Source organism: Musa acuminata, chromosome BXJ2-4, assembly GCF_036884655.1.
Source record: "Musa acuminata AAA Group cultivar baxijiao chromosome BXJ2-4, Cavendish_Baxijiao_AAA, whole genome shotgun sequence".
NCBI lineage: Eukaryota > Viridiplantae > Streptophyta > Magnoliopsida > Zingiberales > Musaceae > Musa > Musa acuminata.
The window spans coordinates 44593659-44619476 of NC_088341.1; the positions used below are offsets into that span (position 1 = coordinate 44593659).

The following is a 25818-nucleotide window of genomic DNA, read 5'->3' on the forward strand; positions in this document are numbered from 1 at the left end:
TCACTTCAAAATCTGTAACAGCTTAACAATCAAGGAATAAAACCTGTGATAGAAGAGACGTTGGAAAATTTCATATATGATACAGATTGAGATAGGGTTACAATTGCTCCCATGCTGACTCGGAGATTGAAAAGAACTGGGTGGGTTTGTGTACATATTTATTTGTGTTTAATAACTCTTTTAAGACTATAAAAGTGCCAGCCAATGTGTTACTACTACATGGAAGACCAAAAAACAAGCAGCTTTGCCAAAGTGTCAATTTTGCCATAGGGTTAAAACATCAAAAAAGGACCATTCCAGGAAGAGGAAGGCTCGCAGTGCATGCGGATCATATATTGATCGTCAACCACAATTTGATTATAAGAGATTTTGGTTCAGTGACCGCCATCCAAATAGTGTCTTCTCTTACAGACCGAATGTAGGTGTTAGAAAAAGCCTGCTCAGTTCAAAGAGATGTGATGCCTAATCTTGATCGAGTCAGTTCATATCCATAGTCCCTATATGCGGCAAAAGAGAGCTCAACGGGCACATCCATCAATCACCCACATGAGCAAAATATAGACATCTGCAACTACTATTCAAAGTGAACAATGTGTAGAGATCAAACTGAATAATTATAACACAAGCTGCACAAGTGACAATGAGAGTAGGTCCTCAGAAACCAAACCCTGCATTCAGAAGCAGCTTGGGTGATTGAAAGCAAATCCCAACTATAAAAATTGTAGTTCAGCAACTGCAAAGTTCTAATTGTTAGGTATCAGGAACAAGATTCAAAAATGGATCCATCCCATCAATCTTCCAGCAAATATAGTTAAGTCTTCTTGCTCATCATCCTGTCTCAAATTGCATCCCAGGCTCACAAAACATAACCTGACCGAAACTTACCCATCAATGTACTAAATCAGCAGGACCAACACCTAACAGCCTTCTAGGATATGATGGGGGATCGGTTGCACGCACCAATAACCATACAGAAGCACCTAACAAGAACAGGCTGCTGTTTAGCAACTAAAAATCCACCAGAAAAAAGCATATTAAGTTGTGCAGATAATGCACAATGGATCACAGAGCTAAAATTTTCAAGATGAATTCTGTAGGGTCCACAGCAAATGGCCAGACTTGATCTTTACACAGTTAACATCACTGCTATGTTCCACAAGCAACCCTAAAATATGCATAAAGTCTTAAACCGTGAACATCAATAGCCAGCATCATAGGATGATGGGCGCCCACCCCTAGTTGGTCGATCATAAGGCCCAGGCCTGTCCCTGAAACTTCCACTGCCATCATAACGTGCAGGCCCACCAGCCCCATATCTTCCGCTGCCGCCACCACCACGTGGACCATCCCTCTCATAGCCACTGACACCTCTTGGCCCTCCATCTCTACTATAGCCACCACCACCACGAGGACCATCCCTATCATAGCTTCTCTCCCTGCTGTATCCATTCTGTGGGTAACGGTCAGGATGCTCTCCATACCTATCACCAGAAAAGCGATCCCTAGGAGGCCCATATCGATCATGATCAGAGTCATTGTCAAATCGATCACGACCACCACTATAACGACTGTCCCTGCTGTCAATACGATCTCGGTTCCCATAACGGCCTCCATCATAACGGTCATTGAAGCGATCTGGTCCCCCAATACGATCCCCACGGCCACGGCCACCACCAAACTTGGGGCGAGAAGAGAAACGCCCATCACTGCCTCCCCCAGCCAAAGGACAATCACGTGCCCAGTGTCCAAGTCGACCACACTTGAAGCATTCATCAGACCGCCCTGCAGGTGGTGGCCCATCGCCACCACGGTAATCACCTCTACCTCCCGACGTGTATCTCCCACCATTATATCCATAGGCAGAGTCATCTGTGGTCATCTTAGGCTGAGCCTTATTCACTGAAATGACACGTCCATCCAGCTCACGCTCATGCATCTCACTGATAGCATCCTCCACTGCATGTGGATCAGAGAATGTAACGAATCCAAATCCACGAGGACGGCCAGTATCTCTCTCCAGCATGATCTGCACACAGAAAGACTGCTAAGAACCAACAGCAATTATAACGAAGCAGCAGCTTCGACTGCTCTTATCTACAACATACTGCACCAGTCTCGTCAGACAAACAAGTCACGATAATGGCATATAACATGAAACTGGAATTACACAAAGTAAATCTTAGTGGGAATATGTTTTTTCTTCTTTCAACAGCAAAAAAAAAAAAAATTACATAATGGTTTATGACAAATATAGAAAAAATGTTAAGTGGAAACCTAATGACTGAAGAACCATATTGTACTGCATAAATACCTACAGAATTAGAGAGTTGAACCAAGAGATAATCTTTGTTTGAATAGAAATAATAACCAATGCTATTTGAATCCATAAAGGTCCTTTTAAGACCAAAAAGTGACAATTGACAAGAATGCTACAAAAAAATGTTACAAGAGTGCTTTCTACAGACCATATCACAGCATAAAAAATGAATCTGACGTTAGAAATGATAAGATTTATCAAAAATATAGAGAGGGGAAAAACTAAACAAATCTAATTTACCTCTTAAGGCAAATTGCAATACTCACCAACATCATTATACTTCAATTCCCAATCCAAACAAGTTGACTAGAGATATTTAGATGTCAAAAAATATTCTTTCAATGTTTCACATACATCTTTCTGTCTTATCATACATACTTCCATTATTAGTTTTCTTAAATATTTTGTACATAAACCTTTGTAATAGACTTTATACATAAAAGCTTTTATCATTACCTAGTGTGCCTTTATGTACATCATATGTAGAAATATTATGTTATGTTTCATAATTTACACTGGTAAAAAGTTGTGATATCCTACTTGGTTCACGAAACAAATATGTAAAGGAAATTGGCTATTCCATCCTTAATTTCAAGGCTGATGGCAAAACTAAATGCCACAACTTTCAGCAACTTTTACTAACTTTTTCAAGAAATAAGCAAACAACAATTGCACTTTGTCAACATAGATTTTAGGTGTTTGAAAAATACAGTCAGAAACTTATTCAAACTAGAAAAGAACCTTAGGCAGTTTAAAAGACCAATGTAGATGTACCCAAATTCAAAGTACAACAGATTCAGAAGCTGCAAGAGACATCAAGACTATTCATGACACAAACAATTAAAAAGGAGACACTAATGAAGGAAGTGAATAATCATTTTATAACAGCAATACGGATCTCATTTTCATCTCACATGAAAAAAGATCATGACATAAAACCCATAATTTGAATGTAGCAAAAGCATCTTAACAATTAATTAAGCAATGGTGACACAAAGGTTCATACAAAAGCAAGTTCAGTAATGATGTTTGGAGTGGAACAACCCACCCTCTAACTTGTTCAGACAGTGCTACTAGTCACTGACAAAAAGAAGATGCTATTCAAAATGATGATATTAAGAAGCTATCATCACCAGGTAAAGATTTTTTTTTTCTTTCATTACAAAAAAATGAGTTAAATATGAATCATTAGAGGCAGAAGGTCCTACTCTTAAACAGAAACAATCAGAAGATTAAAAGAATTATATTACCATGAAGAATATAAGATATAGATATGTATGACAAGCAGACACAGACGAACATAATGCAGAAAGCAAATTGTAAGTTCTCTTTTAACTATTTGTAGAAGATGAATGTAAGTTGCCATCCACATGAAGTATACCCACCCAGAAAAACCAAGATAATGTTTGTAGACATGAAAATCTATAATCCTAGAGCATAAATTGTGCTTTATAGCAATTGTAGATATAAGCTGTGGCATCAACAAATTAGACTTACCAAAGATAAAGAAACATGATTACATCCAAATTTATATTCTATGATGGTACTCTTACCTGATAGCAACAGAATGTACGATGATGTAAACACCATGTTACTCATCCAGACATCTCACTGTGATCTTTGTATTATGAGTCACAATCTACCATGACCAAAGTAATCCATACTGGTAAATTTTCATACATCTGACATGCAAAATATTCAGCAAATAGTAAAATCTTCATCTTACATCCTAAAGAAAACCGTGTTACCAGTGAAATGCAACCAAACAATAACAGATGAAACAAAACGGTTTCTTTCACGTGATCATTGGCAAATTTGATGTTGCAAATACATCAATCAACTCACTCAGATGACACGCTATTGTATGGTAAGTTAACACTTCATCAAATCATAAATTCTTTTGACACCTTTCCAATCTTGCAACACATCAATCAATTCACTCAGATGGCACACTACCGATATGGTAAGTTAACACTTCACCAAATCAGAAAGTGAAATTCTTTGAACACCTTTCCATTCCTTAACATGAGATCTTCCCAAATAGTGAAAGGAACAAACTCAGAAACAACTGCCTGAACAAACTGGCTCAAATATCTCAATTGATAAATCTTCCAACTGGCCTATATTAGCATGACATCTCGTGGTTAAAAAAACCACTGCTGCTAACAGAAAACAACTGCAGCAACCCACAAAGCACTTTGTAAAGAATCAATCAAATGCATCAAGAGTTAAACAGCTCTGAAGATACATTCAGATCTCTCAATTGATCAAAGAAGAAGCCAGAGAAAAGGTAAATTTGGCCTTACGAAGGACCAGCTTCAGAGAAACTTTTACAATCAGAGGGCACCAGAACTTGTCCAAACTCTGAACTAGTGATGTACAATGTAAAAATAATGCTGATATCACATCCATGAATTAAGCTTTTGATTTCCTCCACCAGTCACTATTGGCCCACAAGAATAGATAAACTGCTGATTAAACCATTCACTCATCTAATACATATATTCTGACAGAAGGTGTATGGAAAAGGAAGAAAGCTGAAACAAATTAATGGCATCTGTGTATTAGAAGACACCACATAACCAGCTATAAGCCAATTATGCAAGGAACAAAGGATCCAAGAGATAAAAAGAATCCAACGTAAGATGCACAAGACAATGAGAAAAGAAGCTTAAGCATGACTCAGACGAGCAGCAGTTATTTCTGTTTGAGAAGTATCCTATAAGTCTAGAGCTTGAAATGGTTAGGGCACAAACCCAGAGGCCAATAACAGAATCCATCTGACAAATTGTACAACTCAACATCTGTTCCATTTGCTTCTTCTTCTCTTATAATCATTTCACCATAGACCAAAAATCACATAAAAAATACGGCAAAAGATCACCATTCAATTTCCAAAACTAGTGAAATTTCACAGGGACCTATTAGTTTCATGATCTAAAATGGTCACCAAGAAGGTAGAGTTCTCTATTTGCCAACTTGTGTCTGAAGCATCTGGGGCAAGTAGGTCAATCTCCCCCCTGGCAGTTTTTTTTTAAGCTTAGAATGCAAAACAGCTTTAGAAGGTCAATATTAGGTCATATTTGGTGGCAAACCTTTTGCAGAGGCTTCTTAGTTTTAAGTTGTGCTGCTGATATTCATGAGGAAAGTATAGAACAACAAGATCATTAAAAAGAAAAAGCATCAGCAAATGGTGCAAATACAGATGCAATCTCTGTGCTTGTCTACATGCCAAGTCTGCATCCCTCTCTAAATAATAAAGCTCAGAAACCCTGGTGCACATTGCACAGATGGACGTATGAGAAATTTTAAAGCCATCATCCAATCCTGCCAATATCTCACTCTCAAATTAAGCAATTAACAGGCATCATGAAATTTCATCTAGAAAATACTTGCACTGAATTGCTCAGAAGAAATATCAGAGACCAACAGATTTCTGACAAGGTACTGAGGCCAGTCATATCAAGAAAGAATCGAGCATGAACCTGAATCTTGGCAGAATGCATTCTTTTCTCCCTCCTGATGTATAACACTGGTTGCCAATAAGTAATCCAAGAAAACTAGTCAAATTCATCCACTCTACACTTTTAATTCAAAGTTATCAATTAAGCAACTTACTGAACTAAACAGGTTTGGCACTAGAACTAGAAGCTTCTTTTGGTAATCTGATACACAGTGCAATGAACACTAAATTACGTGCCTATTCTCGACATTTTCCTAACATGCTGCACAATGTTATACTCAAACACAAATATAGCTGAGACCCAAACAATCCAGTGAATGACAATCCAGCAAACAGTTTATTACATATACTCCTCTTCATTCAGTATTCTGGCCAACAAGAGAGCACCTCATTAAACGAGAAGCCTACATGATCACTAAGAGCAGTCAAAGCAATTTCTCTTATAAAAGGTTTCATAAAAGGGGCAAACTATCAAATATGACATTGATGAAGAATATCTATCAATGCCACAAGACAAACAATCCAACCCAAGGTATCTCTTCCAGGCTACTGAGGATTGACTCTTCTATATAAGAATTTCAAGCCTCAAAGAAGCAACTAATCACTGAGATGCAACCTCAACCAGCAACAAGTCATAAATGCATGAGGTGTCCCTTGTTAGTTAAAATGATGAACGCAAAATAACAGCATCAAACAGCAGTCTCCTCCAAAGGGACTAGACCTGGCAAGTGTCTATGGCTGCCCAGATAAAAAGAACAAACAACCTTTGTTTCATGCTGCCCAGATCTGTCACATAGATATTGAACAAATATTGATAGCCACACAGAGCTGAGCAACCAATGGCATCTCACCATGCCCATATACATTGTCAGCCGGAAGCACACAAGGAAAAAAAAACCAGGGAGTCAATGACGATAACAAAAATAAGGATACAATAAACTAGCATAAAATATAGAAATGCACATGAAAAGATGCAACAAAGATGCTATTTTCACAGGAAGGAATGCAAACTGCCAGGACCTGCTCAATCTAACTGGTATTTACCAGTCTAGGCATCAACCGTCCCCAAATTTCCTAAAGACCCTGAGTTAGGGCAATCCAGTCCCGCCTGCGCTTAAGGGGGATCGCATCCCCCACTCATGTCTGAACGATTCACTAATCTTAAAACACTTGCTTCTATTATTTTCGCTAAAAAGATGAATACAACAAAATTTGTAATGTCAAATCAAATATTTCTCTAAACACCTTTAGCTTCCATCCAAGTTTCACAACATCAGATGTATCATAAGGAAAGCCTAAATCAATTGCCAAAAATATTGAAGGATGAGGGAGAGATCTATACTTGGGCCTCGATAACCTTCCCGAAGCGGCTGAACTCTGCCTCCAACCGCCGCTCTGTGGTGTCCCACGACAAGCCTCCCACAAAAATCCGGTTCTCTTCCTTCGCCGACATCTCCACTAGAAAACTTACCTCCAAAGATTCTACATAAGAGAACAACAAAACCCAAAAAAAGAGATTGATAAAAAAGAACCCTAGAAATCGGTCGGAAACACAAAGATCCAAACCAAATAGGTCGATCCCCCTCTGGAATCCACCGGAAACTAAAGAAGCCGACACCCTACCGAAAAGAGGAGCGACCGCGGCAGAAACCCTAAGGGGCCGATTTGAGACCGTGAGAAAAGGTGTCGAGTAGATCAAAGGCAGTTGCGATAGGATGCCTCGCGGTATGTGTTTAATATTAAGGTATTTCACAAATCTGACGGTTTATGATTCGGCTTCGGGTCCTGATCATGTTCGGATTTAACCACTTAGATTTGCTCCACGTTGACTCGATCTAAATCCATTCTCACTGTTGACTATTTTTGTTAATTTTTATGTATATTTTGCTTATTTTTCAGCTACAGATAATAGCATCAGATTGTCACGTGCTCAGTTGTCTACAGAATATATATATATATATATATATATATATATATATATAGATATATATATATATATAATGTTAGTCATATAATCGAATCAATACGATACATATACTATACGATATAATTAAGAAAAAGTCAATAATTAAAATATCGATCATCTATATCGCCTGCAAACATTGTTTTAAATTCAATCTTAAACTTCAAAATATATTTGAAGATCAATTGTCAATCCTATGCTATTGACCATAAAACCAATACCATAAAAATGTAAACAAGAATGTTAATTATACCTTTCTTATTTGATGTGTAAAGGTGGGTTTATTCCCTCGCTTTTGGAAGTAAAAATAACATTCCATCGGTCTTTGTTTTCGCCAACAAAGCATCATTTTCTCTCTCTACGGAGTTGGATAAAGTGTCATCTTTGATTCTGTAAACTTTGTTCTCTGCTGGTTGAACTTCTTCGAATGGCTGCCTGGACGAAGAGCTGGGGATTTCTTGGAGGAAGGAGAAGGCATCCAAAACCAAAGGAAAAGAGAAAGAGAAAGCGGAGGGCGGGTAGCCTACTCGAGAAAGCTCCCGTCTCACTACCAACTCCTCTATATAATGCTACCGATCTCGACGTTCAGAATCCACCCTAGCAGCTGAGTCTTCTTCCTCTTCTTCTTCCTCTATCGATGGCCATGGCTGCGGCGTCCTCCCTTGTTCTCGCTGGTCCTTCTTCGCTCCTTTCCGGCCAAGCTCTGAGGCCCACGCAACGCCATCCCGCGACGGTGGCGCTTCCGTCGCCGTCTTGCCGTCGCCGGCTTCGGATATCGGCTGAGGCGGCGCCGCAGGGCACTGGGGAAGGCACTGAGAAGACCGACGCCATCAACGTCCGCTTCGAAAAGGATGGTAATAAGCAGCACGAAGCCAGCGCCATCGACCGGCAGCCTCGGCGGTGGGCCTTCGACGTCTCACCCCTCGGTAAGCGTCCGAACGATGACCACTTCTCATACTGACGTTGCATGAGTGTTTGTGTCTCTTTAACGACTGTAGGTGAAAATATCAAGCATGAGTTCGCTTGACCTAATAATCTCTCACAGACATGAAGGGGCATTAAATGAACAATTTTTCCTTGGATTAGACGAGAGATGACATGAATTCAAGGAGAAACTTCTCCGCTTAAACCACTAAAAGAACAGCCAAAATTATGGTTTATGTCACGCGTTTCTCATGCATTGCAACACACTGTCAGCTCGTGATATGTTTGAACATGTGTTTTGGAGCGCCAATAGCTTTGGTAGATACGATGTCGCCCATGTGGACGATGAAGAGGATGCTGGAGACGATGGAACGGCTCTTCCAGGAATCCATGTCATTGCCGGGGAGCAGCGTGGTGGAGATGAGGCGTCCATTGGAGATAAAGGAGACCGATGACGAGATCAGGCTGAGGTTCGACATGCCGGGGCTGTCCAAGGACGACGTGAAGGTGTCGGTGGAGGGGGACATGCTGCTGATCAAGGGGGAGAACAAGGTCAAGGAGGAGGTCGCCGCCGGCGGGGAGAGCGCCGGGTGGAGCTCCGCCTCCTACCACATGCGCTTCATGCTCCCCGACAACTGCGACAAGCAGGCGGTGACGGCGGAGCTCAAGAACGGGGTTCTGCTTGTGGTCGTCCCGAAGACGAAGACGGATCGCAAGGTCTTGAATGTTGAGATCCTGTGATGCCAGTAGCTCTTTCTTCTCGGATGTGTGTGTGCTTGTTTGGACTTCGCTTATGGTTGTTTATGTCTGCCATGTTTCAGTTTTTGTGTGTGTTTCTGCTCTGCAATAATCAAAATAACGTTTTATATTAAGTTTATGACTGCCATTCTTTTCTATGTTTTCTTGTGATCCTCTAAAGCTGAACTGATGATAGCATCAAAATCTTTGCTATTGAAACAAATACAAATTTAAGTTGGAATAAGTCTTCATATTAATCAAACCTCTCATCTGCATATCCAAAACTAAGCTACATATAAATATGAAGGGGGAAAGGCCTCCCAATTACTACAGAAATAATACAATTCTATTTAGGAAGTTGAATCTCTAAACCTTAAACAACTCCCAGACAACCATGTCATAGGCCTTATCTAACAAAGATTCCATGTATCTATCTTGTGCTTCCTTGCGCATCTGAACATGATTCTCAACCTGCACATCACAGTAAGATGGATAAAGCAGTCAATTTTTGCATGGTTAAGATGAGGATTCTGCAATTACTATGTTAGGAATGTTCATGTAGTATTATTATCTCTCAACAAAAGCAAGAAATGCAGAGAAATATTTACCTGCATCTTTTTCAGGGCTCTTCTGCTAGTTCCTGTCTGACTTGATTCCGCTGAACAGATTTCCTTTCCCCTACACATTTATTACCTGAAGTAAGACAAAGTATTTAATGTTCATTCTTATGTTCATGAAACAAGCAGAACTACTCTATCATCTTACTTGGTGGCATGAGTGGGGAAAATAATGGGGAACAGGGTTCCATTTTTCATGAATTCATGTTGTTGTCCAAAGCTGCTCCATGTAAAAGATTAGGGTTTGAAGGTTCCTTGTAATGAAGTCATTTGCTTCTTAAGCAGACCAAATAATCTACTGAATGAAGAAACAGTTCAAGCAAATTCTACCATACTCTGCTTTCTTCCTTCCTTCATTCTTGTGTTGATAATAAGCAGTTCTATACTTCTGATATTGCAAATATAAGCATGCTTCAGAATTAATGACTGCAATAGCTTATATGATACATTTACTTATTATTTGAGCAATGATGCACAAGGACCAAATTAGGGATCACATAAATACCTGTAGGTGACTTTTTATATGGTTAAGAGTAAGGCCACAAACTCCCATCCTTTCCATTGCCTGTATGATGGCTGTGGGCTTTGCATCTGCAGTTTCATCATAATTCCCAAGTTTAACTTTGATGGATGTCTTTGAAGAATGACAAAGATGTGTATAGAACCCAAATTGTTATGTTTATACAATATCCTGTACTCCACATATTCTTGCTATTGAACTTTAGCTGTGATTGGAAAAAGGTTGAGCTAATATGTTGTCCTGTTTGATCATAAATCTGCACTGTGTCATCATCCTCAGAGTTGCGCTTATGCAACTCTTACTGATAAGACTCTTTGGTCTTGATCTAGAAAATTTTGGATATCCAATACAAGAATGAACTTTAGATCCATTCTATTTCAACAAAACTCCCTCTTTAGAGGCATAACCATTATAGGTCATATACAACAGAGATTGATGAACTGTGGAAGGCAGAAATCAAACCAGTGGCCCCTCCAAGCTCCAGTACAGCAGCAACAAACTTGAAATGGAGCTCAGGAGTCCATCGAAGGCGAGCTTTTCGATTTGCTTTGCCACTGGAAGATGAATCTGTGGGAACAATTGGGTTTTGGATCTGTCCATTAGGCATGAGAACATCATTGCTTTGTAATTTCTTGCAGGACATGCTGCTGCTGGAAGCAAACTACTGAAAGATTAGCCATTTCTTGCAGGACATGCTGCTGCTGGAAACAAACTACTGAAAGATTCAAGTTGGCATTCTCTATCTCAAAAGAAACAGAATTTAGAAGGAAAATCCAAACTGAACATGCTCAAGCCTGAGTAGGAGCAATCAAATCCAGAACATTGATAACAAGGAAAAAAAATTGATTACTCCAAGAGGAACATGAAGTGTGAGTTCATCACAGATGTCTCTGCCCATGAATGAGAGTAATTAACAAGAGAGAAAAATTAGATTATGATGATGATGATTGCCATGAATTCATTGAAGCAACAACAAGAAAAAGTCCCACAAAAAGAACCTAGGATGAGGAAAAAGATGTTTCATACTTGCAAAATATGTGGATAAACCAAGTAGATTTTCCTTAGAGCACTTGCTAAGAATGCACCATTTGCAAATTCTTTTTATAGCTAGTTTCAGTCATCATATTGTTATTTTCTTAAGATTTTGAGGTGTTGTGATTTAAATTGTGGATAGGTGATCATTAAATTCCCCAGCTAGGAAATCTTGGAAACTAGATTCACTGAGCTGGAAAGTTCATATTTTGACAGAAAGGTTTCATGCATCTGTATCAGAAGATTTGCTGCCTTAAAGGCATCATCTTGAAGATATGGTGTGGTTGACAAGGCAGACAGACAAATGTTAATTTACTAAGGAAGAAAGCTTGATCTGTGAGATCAATTTTATCCTTTTTTTTCTATTTTCTTCTTGATCTTGGTTGAGTTGCTCAAGAAATTCTATACTTTAATGTTTATGTGGCATCATAATCCTTTTGACAATCTTATTTATGTTAATTACACTAATAATTAGCACAAGACAAAAACAATAAACTGACTAGAGAGAGAAAGAGAGAGTGCGATTTCTACTGTGAAGAGAAATCGGTATACACGACTAATACTCTCCTCGCTCTGTGCTTGCCATCGGACCATGTGATGGAAGCAGAGGCGACGGAGTTCATCTTCAGCGGCCCTCCGGAGACGGTCACCACGAACCCCTTCTTCTCATGCATCTTCAAGATTGAGACTTACTTGGTGTCACGTATGTTCCAAATCATCGAATTGCCTGCAAGTTATTGCAAGAATGGATCGTAAAGAGGGTCTATGGAAGGTCCAAGTAGGATGGATAGATAACAGGAGGATTACTTTGGTGGAAAGGTTCAATTTCCCAAGAACATAAAGGGGTATGACCTCTTCTCGGCGGGGAAGGTGTTGATAGAAGCTCCCTTACGGAAGAAGTCAGAACATGGTCACGTCGTCGAAATAAGATGAATTTGAGGAAGACATGAATGTATGGCTTTTACCTCGATGGGCCTCTGTTCTGATCCTATGACCGGTTTGTCTATGATGCGTCTGTCAATGGTGCTTGCCGCTGAAACCAGCATCCACGGAGCGACGTTGGCCACGGTCGGGGCTGTCGTTTCCGCCTGTGGCCGACGTAAGCACCCCCTTCTTCATCTCGTGGAACGCACCGATCGCCATCGCGTCCTCGAAGTAAACCTGCACCCAGGCGTAGCTGAGTGACAGGGAGATTATGTCCACCCCGTCGGCAATGGCGTCGTCGAAGGCGGCCAAGATGTCCTGCGTCGCGCAGCCCTTGTACACGGCTCCTCTCGCGGTGCCACCCGCGAGGCGTTACGAACGCTTCGACCGGCGACGGTGGAGGAAGTATGGGATCCATGGCCGTCGAAGTCGCGTGGAGAGGCTTCGTGCGAGGCATCCTTGTAGCTGTTGTAGAATCGAGCCCCAATGATTTTGCCGACACAGCACAATCGGATTTAGCGCGCAGTGTTTGATGGAAGCAACGATGCAGAGCTAGAAGAGATGCGTACTTGTTGCATTTGAGATTCACACAGGCACCCTTCCATTTACGTGGAGGAGGTCCAATCCCTTCGTCATGGAAAGAGTCGGATTCCGGCCGGATTCCATAGTCAATCATGCCGACGACGACGTCGCTCTCCAGAGGAGGATTCCGGTTCACGGTTCGAGAGAAGCGCAGGAAATCCCATGATCTCGTTGTGCGAGGTCTTAGCGTTCTGCCGGGGAACACTGACACCACACCCTCCATTGCTGCAAATTCGACGCAGTAATAGAGCGTGATCTCAGTAGCTATGGAAACAGATACTAATCTCAACTTTCCTCAGGCGTACCAGCAAGCTTTTTCTTCTCTTTGGCAGTGAGTCTCGCTGCAAGTCCACTAAAGCTCTTCGTGTAGCTATAGATCATAGACTCTCTGGGTGAACTGCACCACGAAACATAGTGTTGTTCTTCATGTGCTTGACATGTCAAGAGATTTCATCTTCCGCGAGAGAGAATTACCAGCCCTCAAGCACTCGACCAAGTAGATTAAGATGGAGAGCCTCGGTCGAGAACATTGACGAGGTGTGATCTCCCATATATCCAACATAAATCTGCATGCAAATGGAACAGTACATTCCAAATCCTCCACCTAAATATCGATGTAATCTGACATGACTAGGGTTACCTTTCTATCTTCATCAGCAGCAGTAGACGATGTGAGAAGGATGACAGATAGGAGGATGGTGAAGGCACACAATGGAGAACTCATGGAAGCCATTCCAAGGATTCCTATAGTGGATTCTCTTACTGTGTACATCCTTATATATATATATATGTTGAGACTTTTCTATGCACATTATTGACTTTATCAGCATCATCAATAAAAAAAAATATATGTTATATTTTTATATGCTTAAATATGTTTGAATAGAAATAAAAAAAAAAATATTTACTGCAAATAAATGACTTGAGAATCCACCTTTTTTTGTTTTTGGGTACTAACTACATGATATGATGATTACATGTAGGAAATTTCCCTTCATGTTGAAGACATACATGTAGTTGGTGGTGGATGGCATATTAATGCTCAATTAATGCAATAGTTAGATCAAGTCGAGCACCAATTTAAATAATAGAATGTGAATCTTGTCCCAACCCAATCAACAGTTAGGATAGATTGAGACCCAAGTAATTATTTGACAATACATAGAGCAATAGAGGGATATTTATTGTTCATTTATATGGATGATTTTAATAAATTTGGCTTAAACTTAATGAAATGTCATCTTGACAATAAAATTGAGCTACAAGATATAATTTCATTTCTTCCATTTTCATTCATACCACTAATTCTAATCTACTCATCTTGTCTAATTAGAGCCTCAATGAAGTTTTACTGAACATGCCAATATTATCTTAAATAGTTTGTGCTCGTTCTATACTTTGTGGCTAATGAACACTGTCTTATTTGGGATCCCATGAAAGGATACTTCATACTTGACAAGAAAACTCCTATTTCAAATTTGTCAAAGGAAAGTAATTTTTTTATATTTCTTTTACATTCTCTAATTCACTAATTTTTTTTTTAATGGATATTAGTTGGTGATAGTTCACAAAACTAAAAAACTTGCATATATGTTGTTGCATTAAAAATATAGTTAATTTTTAACATAATTAATATTTTAACTCCAATGATATATATATATATATATATATATATATCTAAGAATTTAATGATACATAGAAAGAAGTCGAAGCTTTATAAATCAACATGAATAAGAGAATTATTATCGATCAATCATCATTCGACATTTGATTATAAGTATAACAATCAAATTGGATAAGATTGACCTCTTTGATTGCTCACATAAGTATAAATCTAAATGAAATATTTATAGATTGTCTTTTTGTGTGTAAATAGATAAGAGGTCAAATGAAAATAATTTTATATTATTTTTTCGTCCTTACATAATATTTTCTTCCCTCCTACCTAATATAAAATATCATTTATAACATAATAAATGAGATCAATAAAACCTCATTTATAACATAATAAATGAGGTCAATAAAATCATTTAAAAAATTATTTTATTAACTTAATTATCGAATGGATCGAGTCAATAAAACCTTCATTGACCTCATTCTTCGTGTAGGTCATATTGAAACCCACAAGAGCTTTCTCCTTAGTGTAGGTTATTCTTCGTGTAGGTTATTCATCCTCTGTATATAGACTAAAATCACATTGGGATAATTAATACGTCATCGACTTTCTCCGCGAGAAATAAGAGAAAACAAAAGGAACACTATTTCATATCACATAAGTTTAGTTTAGATGCATTCGGATCATTTATGCAAATGTTTTTTGGAATAAACTTATAAGCTAATTAAATTTGATTTTACCAAACAAACAATAGCTTATAAAGGAGATTATGAAATCATGCATGAAGTTGTACCCATCCTTTTCCTCGCAGTATGTTGCGCCCCTCTTGTCGCTCTATCCTTTACTGTATCAACGGGCCCCTTCTCTCTCCATAGATCTCTATCTATATATCTCACACAGACACAATATAATCTTTCTCACACATAGAGAGTGACGCACACAGTCTTTCTCTCTCTCTCTCTTAGACACACAGTCAATTAATTTGACAGACCAATTAATTAATCTAGAAAGCAGGTCTTAATCCACAGCCAAAGTGGCCCATGCATTCCACCACCCTCTCCTTAACTCCATCTGTCTGAAGCATGCACTTACCAACCTTGGTTAACCTCTCTTAATTGCCACTCCAACTCTCTCACTCCTTTATACTCCCACCCCACCTCTTCTCCTCCTCATCTCCAGTCCCACTCCATGGCAACTTTCTCCTTCTCCTCCAGATTGCCTTTCCTTCTTGTACTGCTACTCTGCTGCGCCAGCTTCGGCAGCTCGGACTTCGCCCAGGACAAGGCGAATTGCCAGGACACGCTCGTCAGCCTCGCCACCTGCCTCACCTACGTCGAGGGCCAAGCAAAGGCGCCAACTCCGGACTGCTGCGACGGCCTCAGCAAGATCCTCTCCAAGAACCGGACGTGTCTCTGCGTCCTCATCAAGGACCGCAACGAGCCCGGCCTCGGGATCACGTTCAACGCCACCCTCGCCATGAATCTGCCCACCGTATGCCATGCATCTTCCAACATCTCCGAGTGCCCCGGTAAGTGCAGTACACGTACAGTTCATGGCTGATGCGTTCCTCTTCGTTATTCTTAATCCTTCTCTTCCGCTTCTAACTCTGATCATGGTGCAGAGCTTCTTCACCTACCGCCACACTCGAAGGAAGCTCAGATCTTCGAGCAGTTTGGGAAGGCAAACCAAGGAAATGCAAGCAGCGGCCATGGTATGCTATTATGCTGTTTCCTTAAAGCCATCTCCCCGTTCTTCTACTACCTACGTAGAGTTCATTAGCTGACAAAAGCACACCCAAAGTAATCTACCCAGAAATAAACCCTCATGATTAGAGAGCCACTTCTTCACTGTCTCCAATCACAAGGCTGATATGTGATGGGTATAATCAAGCGAGTATTAGTTGATGAATGGTCTGACAAAACCAGTAGGCTAATGAAGATTTAGAAGACAACTTCATGTGGTAGAATCAGTGCTCATTAAATTAATTTCATTATTTGAGTGTTCTTGTGCAAGTTATTAAACTACTTTGTATCAAAAATATGATAACTTGAGGTTGGAATTAATGAAAATTTGATTAAAAAATGTCTTTGACACAGTAACTAAAAGACATGTCTATATTTCAACATGAAAAAGACTATGAATTTTAGTGGCAAATATAAATAAAAAGAAGTTTATCTCTTGTATGTTATGTATTTAGCATAAGAAGTGGAATAGTGCCAAATCAGTATTTAATATCCTTTCTAATTTTCTTGAACCAATCACTGTCTTGTTGATAATAATATATATTATCTGACATTAATTGGTGACAAAAGTAGGTTGCACAGCTTGGGTCCACAATGGAATTAATATGAATCCATCCCATTTGCAAGGATCAACATCCATCAACTTATGTACATACATATGAACAATACAACAGTTCTTGAGATAGGTCTAGCCATACATGATTAATGATGCAAAGCAAAATAAAAGAAGAGGAATGAGGCCTCAAACAGTCTTGTCATGTATCTTGCCATGACATATAGGGTCATTATTCTTTCATCCTCATCTATCTCCTCACTTTGCCAGAAGCTTGTGCTCTGTATGGTCTGAGATGTTTTTGCTTGCATGCTCTCGTCTCTCCTCGTCTTGGAAAGAGTAGTGATACGTATGTGCTGCTTCCATGCAGCACCAGATGGCTCACTGGCGACGCCGGCCACATCCTCCTCCACCACCAGCAGCGGCCATAAAATTAATGGTGGAAGATGCAGTAGGTATGTCGAGGGCACAAAGTGGTTGGGGTTGGTGGTGGGTGGCGTTTGGGTGACCCCTCTCCTCCTCGTTGCCACCCTGGTCTACGACATTAAATGAAGGCATGGTGGTGACGAGTCTGTCTGCAACAGATAACTAAGAGGGACTGCAAATTTCTTCTTCCATTCTATTCTCATTGGATTGTCAAGATCTATCAATCTTTAGTTTCCTTTAGCTCATAATCTGTGTTCTAAGTTGCTGGCATGAGTTTAGTTTGTTTGAACAAACAATGTTAAGCATTGATGTTGTAGACTGAGGTGTGTCCAAGATAAATATGTGGATTAATTTTTTGCTTTTTCCTTTTTTTTTTTCTGATAGAAAGCACCCTACTTAAGCTATTGACACTACTAATCTTTTTTGATGTAGTTATTATCAACAGTGAAATGATTATGATATTTAAGTTTGATACTGGCCAAAGAATAAATGTTATAAATGAGGATTTTTTTTTTATGTATCCAAGCTATCATAAATCATATGAAAAATATTGACTTGAGTATCGATGAGATTTTATTATACGATATAATGAAAGTCTTGAATTAATTGTTCTAATGAAAATTGGATTTTGTGAAACCTTTATGGGAAACTAAAAAGATTTACTTCCAACCGTTCATGAGATCAAACTTCTTTCTTATTTTAAACATGATACAGTTTGAAAAAAATAGGATAAAATGAACTTTGACACATCGAATAAAATAAATAAAGAGGAACAAATTGAGAAAAGATTCATTGAAATTATAACGCTAGTTTAATTAACTACCTTTAGCATTTCGATTATTACACTTTAAAAATTTATATTGACATCCTTATAGTTACGAATGAGAAACATCTACGTCTATTTACCTTGACGACATTAGTTTTATTAATAAAAATATAAAAATAAAAGATAAAAAATATATAATTTTAATATTCTAATTGGTGATGGTAGATGACATCAGTAGTGACGGATATAGAGTGATGGCGATAGAGAGCTCTACTGCTCTATTACAAAGTAGTATTTGTGACGTTTACGATACAGAGTCATCATCTCATAATCATCAAAACTATACAATCGTCTCCCCTACCTACTCTCCAAAACCTTCAACAATACTCTTTGCTTTACTCTTCACTTAGTTGTCATTGTTTGCTAAAGTTCCCATGATCGCCTTCAGGTAGAATATTTGAGTATATTGAGTGGGTTGATATTCATATAATTATAAATATATAATTATATCAGTAACAATTTAATTTCAGTTCTTAATGGTAATATTACAAGTTAGAATAAATATGTAAATTAACTCGAAATTGTATGAGTAGAATATTGAGTGGATTCCGACTTTGAAGTTTATCAACACGGCACTCCCTCACCGGCTGTTGCGACATCAAATCAAAGGAACGTATGAGGAATGCGGTCAACAAAAGTGTGCCAAGAACATCGACAGAGATGAGACACGCACATTAACGAAGACACAGTCCGTGTTCAATGTACCGCGTGTGTCGTCCTCCCACGCAAATACGCTACGTTTCATAGACTCCTAGCGTGATGCAACAACGCCCACCGAAACATATGACATGATAGCGTGTGGATCACCGTCGCCAAACCCAACGTTTCCACCTGGTTCACAATTGCAGGAAATCGTCGGGGCCCGCAAGGCCCCATTAATTCGCCTATCAGAAAAAGGGTACGTTGGTGAGTAAAAGAGTGAATGAATGTTTTTCCAATCTCCATCCTCGAACCTAACGTTCTACCTAGTTTGTGAATGGAGTAATGAGTTGGGGCCCACGAGCTCGAGAACGGTAGGTTAATGTGTGTAGCCTCCCCCGCATATGGCCCGTCTCTCCAGCCGTTGTTGAGCTAATCGAGTTTAATGTGTATGTAAAGTAAATATATCTCGTCATGATGGCGTTGCCAATGGGAGTTAGAACTCCCGGTTTCGCTTCGTCCGCCCGCTATTCTCCTTCCGCGATCTCGGAGACGCGTCGCAGGCCCCAACATTTCGATTCTAAGAGAGGAGCGAGGAAGAGGCAGTCAGTGGGACAGGGATGGGGTCGTGCGTCTCGAGGCCGGGTGGTTGCGTGGGAGGGCGGCGGAGATCGCCGGGAGGGACGCGGCGGCGGCGGAGGACGACGATCAGACGGCGGGCGTCGACGCGGAGGACGATGGAGAGGATCGACGAAGCCGATCCCGTGATTCACGGTGCCGACTTGACTCCTTTTCTTTGTGTTTTGGTGTATCATGCGGTTGCCTTCGGCAAAAAAGACCAGTAATCCCTTATGTGGTTTAAGCTGGTTTTGTTTGCAAAGATGGGATTTTGGCCCCCTTGTTTTGAGGGTTTTATTGATAATTTTTTAGGCCCTGAAGTAGATCGTGCTAGAGTAAAAGAAACCATTTAATTTCAGTTCTTAATGGTAATAAAGTTTTAATAGAAATAATATTTTGATCCAAGTTGAGATGTTGGAGCGAGGAAGATTATCTTTTAGATTGATGGATGGAAGTTGTGATTGTCTCTGCTGCAATCATACACAGTTTGATAGGTTGATGTCAATGATCGTGACTCAGATCCTGCGTTTTGAAATACATACCTCGGCGTGATATATTATCTTCAACCTTATTCGTGGACTTACTTCATACTGTTCTAATCTTTTTTGAGAAATTGTTTGTAAGGGTTGTCATTATTCAGGTGAGCAATCTTTTTGGTGAGTCTAACTTTGGTCATTGCTTAAATTGAAGCTATGGCATCAGCCGGGAGCATCGAGGAAGCATGGTTTGACACTTTCTCTGTGGTAGAATCAGATGAAGAGGATTTCCAGAGCGTTCAGGATGGTATGTTGCACATTTGGATTTCGGAATGATTTTTTAATGAAATCGGATGACAATTGATGCTATCTGCTATTTTCTTTAAGCGTATTCAAATTTTCATGCCCTGCCTTTGCCTTCTAAAGGCAATCTTGCAGTCATAACGAGCCCTTCGTCTTCTAAAGATGACAATCTTGGAGTCGTCAACCCAAATGCTTCATCCATCTCTTCTTTTGACCAAAAGCAGAATGGACGAAAATTATGGGATCAGGCTTCGGTGAACTTGGAGAATACTGTGATAGCCTCTGTGAGTCATGAGGATGTGTCAGTCACTTCTGCGGACGAAAATGCTGGTCAGGGTGATCACGGGACATTGGACAGTTGTGGTATTCTGCAAAACAATTGTTTGCCATTCCTTGTCGTCACAACATCCACAGTTGAAAAGCGAAAAGCCCTAAGCTCCAGTCCACCAAACTCGGCCAAAAAGGCTTCTTTGAAGCTTTCTCTCAAGCGGAAGTCAGGGGAAGCACATGCTACATCAACATTATGTCAGTATAATTACCCTCACTTTTTCATTTGGATGCTAGTTTCTCCATAATATAGTACCAACCTTCTCCAACTTTCAAGTTTATATTATACTGGTTTCTGCATGGAACAATTGGAGCCTGTCTTTGAGGGAGATATATGAGAGCAAGATCTTCAACAATTAAAATTGTCAAAATTCCTATGTTTATTCTGAAAATATAAAAAAAATCATTGTTAAATAATTGTTGAACCCCACTCTTGACTTGCCTTCATAATTCTCCTGAAGTGTCCCTTATCCAATCCATGCTACTGTTTGTAGGCCTTCCTTGCACTATTGCTCCCTTTAAAGTTTTGTTTCAGATATCACTTGTTCTAGATCTTGTCTATTGGATTGTATTATATCTAAACCTTACTGTTGAGGGGGTTCCTTGTGGCTTTCTTGGAAGTTAAAGTTTCTTAGTTCGTGTTATCTTGTTAGTAATTTGACCATCGAGTCAGTTATTTTCCATCTTTTCTGATGTATACTAAGTGAATTTCAGATATACTAGTTGAACTATGTGGGTTGGAGAATTCCTCACTAAAATCATTACTTTTTTTTTTTTTCTTAACAACTTGAGGAGAGTGCCCAACTCATGAGATTACAAATCTTTTGTGGGCTTCTCATTGTATCATGTAATTTTCTGACTTGCTATCTTTTGTTTGCATTAAGTTTCTGCAAAGGCCTTCCTTGAAAAGCCACTAGCAGGATCTCAGGTCCCTTTCTGCTTGCTAGAGAAGAAAATGCTTGATAGCTGGTCACACATTGAGCCCAGTATATTCAGAGTTCGGGGTGGGCATTACTTTAAGTAGGTGTTGTTGATTTTTCATTTTGACATCTATAGAATTCAACATGCATGCTATAACTCAATGTTGGACAAAATGTACATGTGACTGAATTCTTACATTAGTTTGCATCTGCTGCCAGGGATAAGAAGAAAGATTTTGCTCCAAATTATCCAGCATATTGTCCATTTGGTGTTGATGTCTACCTATGCCAGCAGAAAATTAATCACATCGCTCGATTTGTGGAACTTCCTGTTTTAAATCCATCAAGCAAGTTCCCACCTATTCTTGTAGTTAACATTCAGGTATATACCGAAGCCACTTTTACTGGAAGTACAAAAACCACATTAATTTTGCTATCAAGATGTTTGTTTGTTGTCATGTTTGAAAACAGGACATTCCTAAGTTGTTTTTTTTCCAATTTATACTAGTTAATGGCTTAAATGAAACACAGCCAGGAGTATGGTTTCTCTGACTGTGGAAAAGATCAAAGTAACTTAGTGTAACCTAAGATATTAGAGCATATTTTAACTGTTTTATAAGACATGTTATTTTTACCTTTCATATCAGTGCAGGTATAGTTTTTAAACTCTTCTGTTCAGGCATAACATGTTGCAGCTACAATATACAAGCTATAATAAAATAGTTTGTTATTGACACGAACTCTTTTTGTGCATGTGTGAGACATCATTGCTTCTGTTCCAGTTTTCTGCACATGTAAATTGATCTTTAAAGTTTAATCAACTTGACAATGGTGGATGCAGAACGTATCTTCTCAATGTCAATTTTGAAGCACAATGCAAGGAAAATATTACAAGGACCAAAGTATTGTCTGAGCCTGTTAGGGTAGCAACATTCTCCTTGTTATTCAAAAGAACCATAAAATTTTGCAACCAGCTTAGGCAGAATTTTCTAGTCCTTAGTCTCATTAAATCATGCTTCCTACTTCTAGTTAGTGCTTGACTACATCATTTCATTTATCCAAGTCTCCAGAAGAAATAGGCATGCCAACAACGTGTTTGGAATGCATAGAAAATATTAAGTATGTGAAGATTTATATAAAAGAAGAAATTTACTGGTTATAATGTTGAAGAAAAGCAGTGAGTTGTCCAGCACTTATTTAGGTTCTTGTGGGGCCAGGAATTTGAAATAAACCATATACGTTGAAGAAAAGCAGTGAGTTGTCCAGCACCTATTTAGGTACTTATGGGGCCAGGAGTTTGAAATAAACCATATATGACAAGAAAAAGGAAGAATAAAAAGGATAGTGACATGTTAATGCGACAGGTAGGATTAGCAGTTCAGCTGATCTGGTTGACCGTCGATCCTGATTTATTTTACTAACTCTAAGGAGGTGCCTCAAAGTTGAAGTTTCCAAATCATTTTCTAAATTTGCTCAGCCAGGTTTAGATATTCTGCCATATGGTTCATTGTGGTTTCTACAAGATGATCATCTTAGTTCAGCCTGAACATTTTCAACTTTCTACACGTGTTACCCAGAATGATACACACAAAAGAAAAGGAGTGTACATGGCTCCCATCAATGCAGGATCTGGGTAGTGTCAGTGTACACAGCCTTATCTCTCTATATTCTATTTTCATGACTTGCACCATGGTCTCCCTGGTTGCAACTGTTGTACCAAGGCTGAAATGCAAAATGAGAAAAAAATTACTTGACATCTTGCATCTTAAAGAACCGTACTATTTCCTTATTACTTTATATCATTTCTACAAGTTTTTATGGTAGTCACCTGATCTTCCAGATTTGTCATGTCTGTGACAGGTTCCACTCTATCCTGCTACTATTTTTCAGAGTGAAAATGATGGTGAAGGAATGTGCTTCGTCTTATATTTTAGGCTGTCTGAAGGCTACTCGAAGGAACTTCCATCTCATTTCTTGGAGAATATTAGAGTACGATCAATTTCGCTCAGCACATTGTTTTTTAATCCATATATTTACTAGCACTTGTGCTATGGTTGTGTAAATTGCATCTGTATATGTATATATAATACTTATTATTGGAACTCAATCAACCATTCATTCGTTCACCCAACCCATCCTTGTATGGTTGTATACTTTTGCTTGGTTGGTTAATACATTTTTATTTGTATTTTTTCAAAGCTGTGCTTATGCTGTCAGAGGAAATATAATAATGCCATGTTTTTCCTTTATGCCTAATCATCCAAGTGATTTCTTTACAGTATTTAAATGCTTTTATATTTCTTTCTTGACAGAGGCTAATTGATGATGAGGTAGAAAGGGTCAGAGGTTTTCCTATGGATACACTGGTTCCCTTTCGAGAAAGGTTAAAAATACTTGGTCATGTAGCAAATATGGAGGATCTTCCTTTAAGCAGTGCTGAGAGGAAGCTTATGCATGCGTACAATGAGAAGCCAGTTCTCTCTCGTCCTCAGCATGATTTCTACCTGGTAAATTGATCCCCGTTTGAAAATTAAATAGAATCATATTATTTTAAGATCCACCTCATTCTTAGTGATCTTAGTTGTCAATACTATATGCTTTTTAAGAAGAGGTCAGGCATGGTACAGTAGTGAAGTCTATCCATTGCTATTTTAGCTTTAGAGGTTTAAGTTGCAAGAATGCTTTCTCGGTATGCAGTAAAAATGGTTCTCCACTTCTTATATTTCTGATTAGATGTTGAAGATACAATATTAGTAAAATATTAGATTATTAAGCTGAGTTAACCTTATGTGATTTCTAACTTTTGTCATTGATGCATAATCTAGATTCAAGTTCACCATCTTTATTGTTCTGCCAATGTAAATTGGATATTAAATGATATGACAAGTACCAAAACACCAGAAATTTACAAAACACACTTGCTCCAATTCACTAAAGTGCGATTAAGTTTGCTTTATTCGAGACCTTGCTTCTTTATCAAGACTTTTTCTACCTGAAGCTTGACAACAACTGCTTGCGACAGGGAGACCAAATTTTACTATACAAATACTTGATATCATGGGTCTAATGTTGCTGTTGTGATGCATCATTTGCAGGGTAAAAATTACTTTGAGATTGATCTGGACATGCATAGATTTAGTTACATATCCAGAAAAGGATTTGAAACATTTCTTGACAGGCTGAAGCTGTGTGTATTGGATTTTGGCCTAACGATACAGGTAACTCTTGCGTGTTTAGCCCTAACTTGTGAGATCTGCATGTGTACTTCTATAAAAAACAAACAATAGACTACTACCTTTAAAATGTCAGAGGTATCTGCATGTTAACATTAATTGAAGCACTAAGGGAAGCAATTTCTTTTTTGTGCAGGGAAACAAACCTGAAGAACTACCAGAACATATATTATGCTGTGTGCGGTTAAATGGGATTGACTATTCCAATTACCTTCAACTTTCAGTTCATTGATATTGACGACAAAGAGATTGATCGTCTTTATATTAACATTTTCAAATTTGTATGCTTCATTGCAACTGAAGCAGCCATGGACAACACGAAGAATGACTTGCGGAAGTAGTCATGGATAGACATGAAGAAGACTTTTGCAAGTTCTTAGAAAGTGTCCTCTTTGACAATGGATAACTGCCAGGAGGGTTTCTTCCTGTGGCAAAATAAAGTTCAATGTGCTAGTAGACAGTCAGGAAAGTTGCTTCTGGAATTTTTTAATCAACCGAAGCAATTGATAACCATTAGCCATCCATAAGCTGCACATGAAAGAGTTGCAACTTCAAAGGCATGGAATGTTTTCCTTGGATTACAAATTCTGTTCAAAGTGTCACCCAAAGATGCCACTCTTGTAGCTTCCCTGAAGAACGACAAAAAACAATATTCAATTTTGTTGATCCATGAAAAATATGGTAATCTTTTCTGCTATTGTTCTTCTCCACCTCCTAAATCTTGATCTAGATCTCTCAGATTTTGCATTTCCTGCTTCAAGATCAGCTTAAGTGCAAAAAGAACTCTCATTCAGTCAAGTCTTCAAGGGGTTTGCAATGAGGTTGAAGACTCAAGAATGAGCACAATAGAGGCAAGAGTTATATGGATTTTCTCCAATTTGGTTGCCTTGTTTGTTGATAGCAGAGATTGAGGGTGAGGAAGTAGAATTAATGCTTGTATTTCTTCAGCCTATTAGATTGTGATATGTAATCTAGCAAGAGAGAACATAGACCAAACAAAAAGAACAAAGGTGAGAATACAATTATGCTCTTTCATGTAAACTTTTATTGTTCACTTGAT

General features: G+C 38.9%; 4 protein-coding genes and 1 long non-coding RNA gene across 11 annotated transcripts; 3 read left to right on the forward strand and 2 right to left on the reverse strand.

Moving 5' to 3' along the window:
• Nucleotides 1-1034: 1034 nt before the first annotated feature.
• Nucleotides 1035-7496, reverse strand: LOC103982483 (glycine-rich RNA-binding protein RZ1C). 3 transcript variants are annotated; one of them, XM_009399415.3, is made up of 3 exons: nt 7404-7496; nt 7123-7262; nt 1035-2026 (listed from the first exon to the last, which is right to left on the reverse strand). In XM_009399415.3, exons 2-3 carry the CDS (start codon nt 7231-7233, stop codon nt 1199-1201), a joined length of 939 nt encoding a protein of 312 aa, XP_009397690.2. In that variant the 5' UTR covers nt 7234-7262; nt 7404-7496; the 3' UTR covers nt 1035-1198. The 3 variants fall into 3 exon arrangements, with proteins under 3 accessions (XP_009397690.2, XP_009397692.2, XP_009397694.2); XM_009399417.3 differs by having other exon boundaries at nt 7347-7457; XM_009399419.3 differs by lacking the exon at nt 7404-7496 and adding an exon at nt 3871-5849 and having other exon boundaries at nt 7123-7252.
• Nucleotides 7497-8343: 847 nt separating this feature from the next.
• Nucleotides 8344-9547, forward strand: LOC103982482 (small heat shock protein, chloroplastic). The gene is made up of 2 exons (XM_009399414.3): nt 8344-8669; nt 8981-9547. Exons 1-2 carry the CDS (start codon nt 8381-8383, stop codon nt 9406-9408), a joined length of 717 nt encoding a protein of 238 aa, XP_009397689.2. The 5' UTR covers nt 8344-8380; the 3' UTR covers nt 9409-9547.
• Nucleotides 9548-10085: 538 nt separating this feature from the next.
• LOC135609251 (uncharacterized) lies at nt 10086-13760 on the reverse strand. 2 transcript variants are annotated; one of them, XR_010485720.1, is made up of 6 exons: nt 13386-13760; nt 13068-13305; nt 12540-12963; nt 12382-12461; nt 10528-12301; nt 10088-10410 (listed from the first exon to the last, which is right to left on the reverse strand). It is a non-coding gene; the product is annotated as an uncharacterized LOC135609251 (long non-coding RNA). The 2 variants fall into 2 exon arrangements; XR_010485719.1 differs by having other exon boundaries at nt 10086-10410; nt 12540-13305.
• Nucleotides 13761-15833: 2073 nt separating this feature from the next.
• LOC135609252 (non-specific lipid transfer protein GPI-anchored 13-like) lies at nt 15834-17781 on the forward strand. Of its 2 annotated transcripts, none has more exons than XM_065102361.1 (3): nt 15834-16223; nt 16317-16406; nt 17334-17781. In XM_065102361.1, the coding sequence occupies exons 1-3, from the start codon at nt 15884-15886 to the stop codon at nt 17540-17542; spliced, it is 639 nt and encodes a 212-aa protein (XP_064958433.1). In that variant the 5' UTR covers nt 15834-15883; the 3' UTR covers nt 17543-17781. The 2 variants fall into 2 exon arrangements, with proteins under 2 accessions (XP_064958433.1, XP_064958435.1); XM_065102363.1 differs by having other exon boundaries at nt 15836-16223; nt 17361-17781.
• Nucleotides 17782-19349: 1568 nt separating this feature from the next.
• Nucleotides 19350-25799, forward strand: LOC135611173 (uncharacterized). 3 transcript variants are annotated; one of them, XR_010486452.1, is made up of 10 exons: nt 19352-19655; nt 20190-20282; nt 20402-20803; nt 21490-21625; nt 21745-21907; nt 23386-23514; nt 23838-24032; nt 24621-24743; nt 24895-25439; nt 25520-25799. XR_010486452.1 is itself a non-coding variant. In XM_065106627.1 (9 exons), exons 1-9 carry the CDS (start codon nt 19502-19504, stop codon nt 24988-24990), a joined length of 1479 nt encoding a protein of 492 aa, XP_064962699.1. In that variant the 5' UTR covers nt 19350-19501; the 3' UTR covers nt 24991-25799. The 3 variants fall into 3 exon arrangements, 2 of the variants coding, with proteins under 2 accessions (XP_064962699.1, XP_064962698.1); XM_065106627.1 differs by having other exon boundaries at nt 19350-19655; nt 20202-20282; nt 24895-25799; XM_065106626.1 differs by having other exon boundaries at nt 24895-25799.
• The last annotated feature ends 19 nt before the right edge of the window (nt 25800-25818 follow it).

Coding starts and splice junctions, on each gene's coding strand:
- LOC103982483 (XM_009399415.3), bottom strand. CDS start 7,233: ATGTCGGCGAAGGAAGAGAACCGGATTTTTGTGGGAGGCTTGTCGTGG. Junction 2,027..7,122: donor GGAAGGTTATCGAGGCCCAA/GTATAGATCTCT, acceptor TTCTGTGTGCAG/ATCATGCTGGAGAGAGATAC.
- LOC103982482 (XM_009399414.3), top strand. CDS start 8,381: ATGGCCATGGCTGCGGCGTCCTCCCTTGTTCTCGCTGGTCCTTCTTCG. Junction 8,670..8,980: donor CTTCGACGTCTCACCCCTCG/GTAAGCGTCCGA, acceptor GAGCGCCAATAG/CTTTGGTAGATACGATGTCG.
- LOC135609252 (XM_065102361.1), top strand. CDS start 15,884: ATGGCAACTTTCTCCTTCTCCTCCAGATTGCCTTTCCTTCTTGTACTG. Junction 16,224..16,316: donor CAACATCTCCGAGTGCCCCG/GTAAGTGCAGTA, acceptor ATCATGGTGCAG/AGCTTCTTCACCTACCGCCA. Junction 16,407..17,333: donor AAATGCAAGCAGCGGCCATG/GTATGCTATTAT, acceptor TGGAAAGAGTAG/TGATACGTATGTGCTGCTTC.
- LOC135611173 (XM_065106626.1), top strand. CDS start 19,502: ATGGGGTCGTGCGTCTCGAGGCCGGGTGGTTGCGTGGGAGGGCGGCGG. Junction 20,804..21,489: donor ACATGCTACATCAACATTAT/GTCAGTATAATT, acceptor GTTTGCATTAAG/TTTCTGCAAAGGCCTTCCTT. Junction 21,626..21,744: donor CGGGGTGGGCATTACTTTAA/GTAGGTGTTGTT, acceptor ATCTGCTGCCAG/GGATAAGAAGAAAGATTTTG.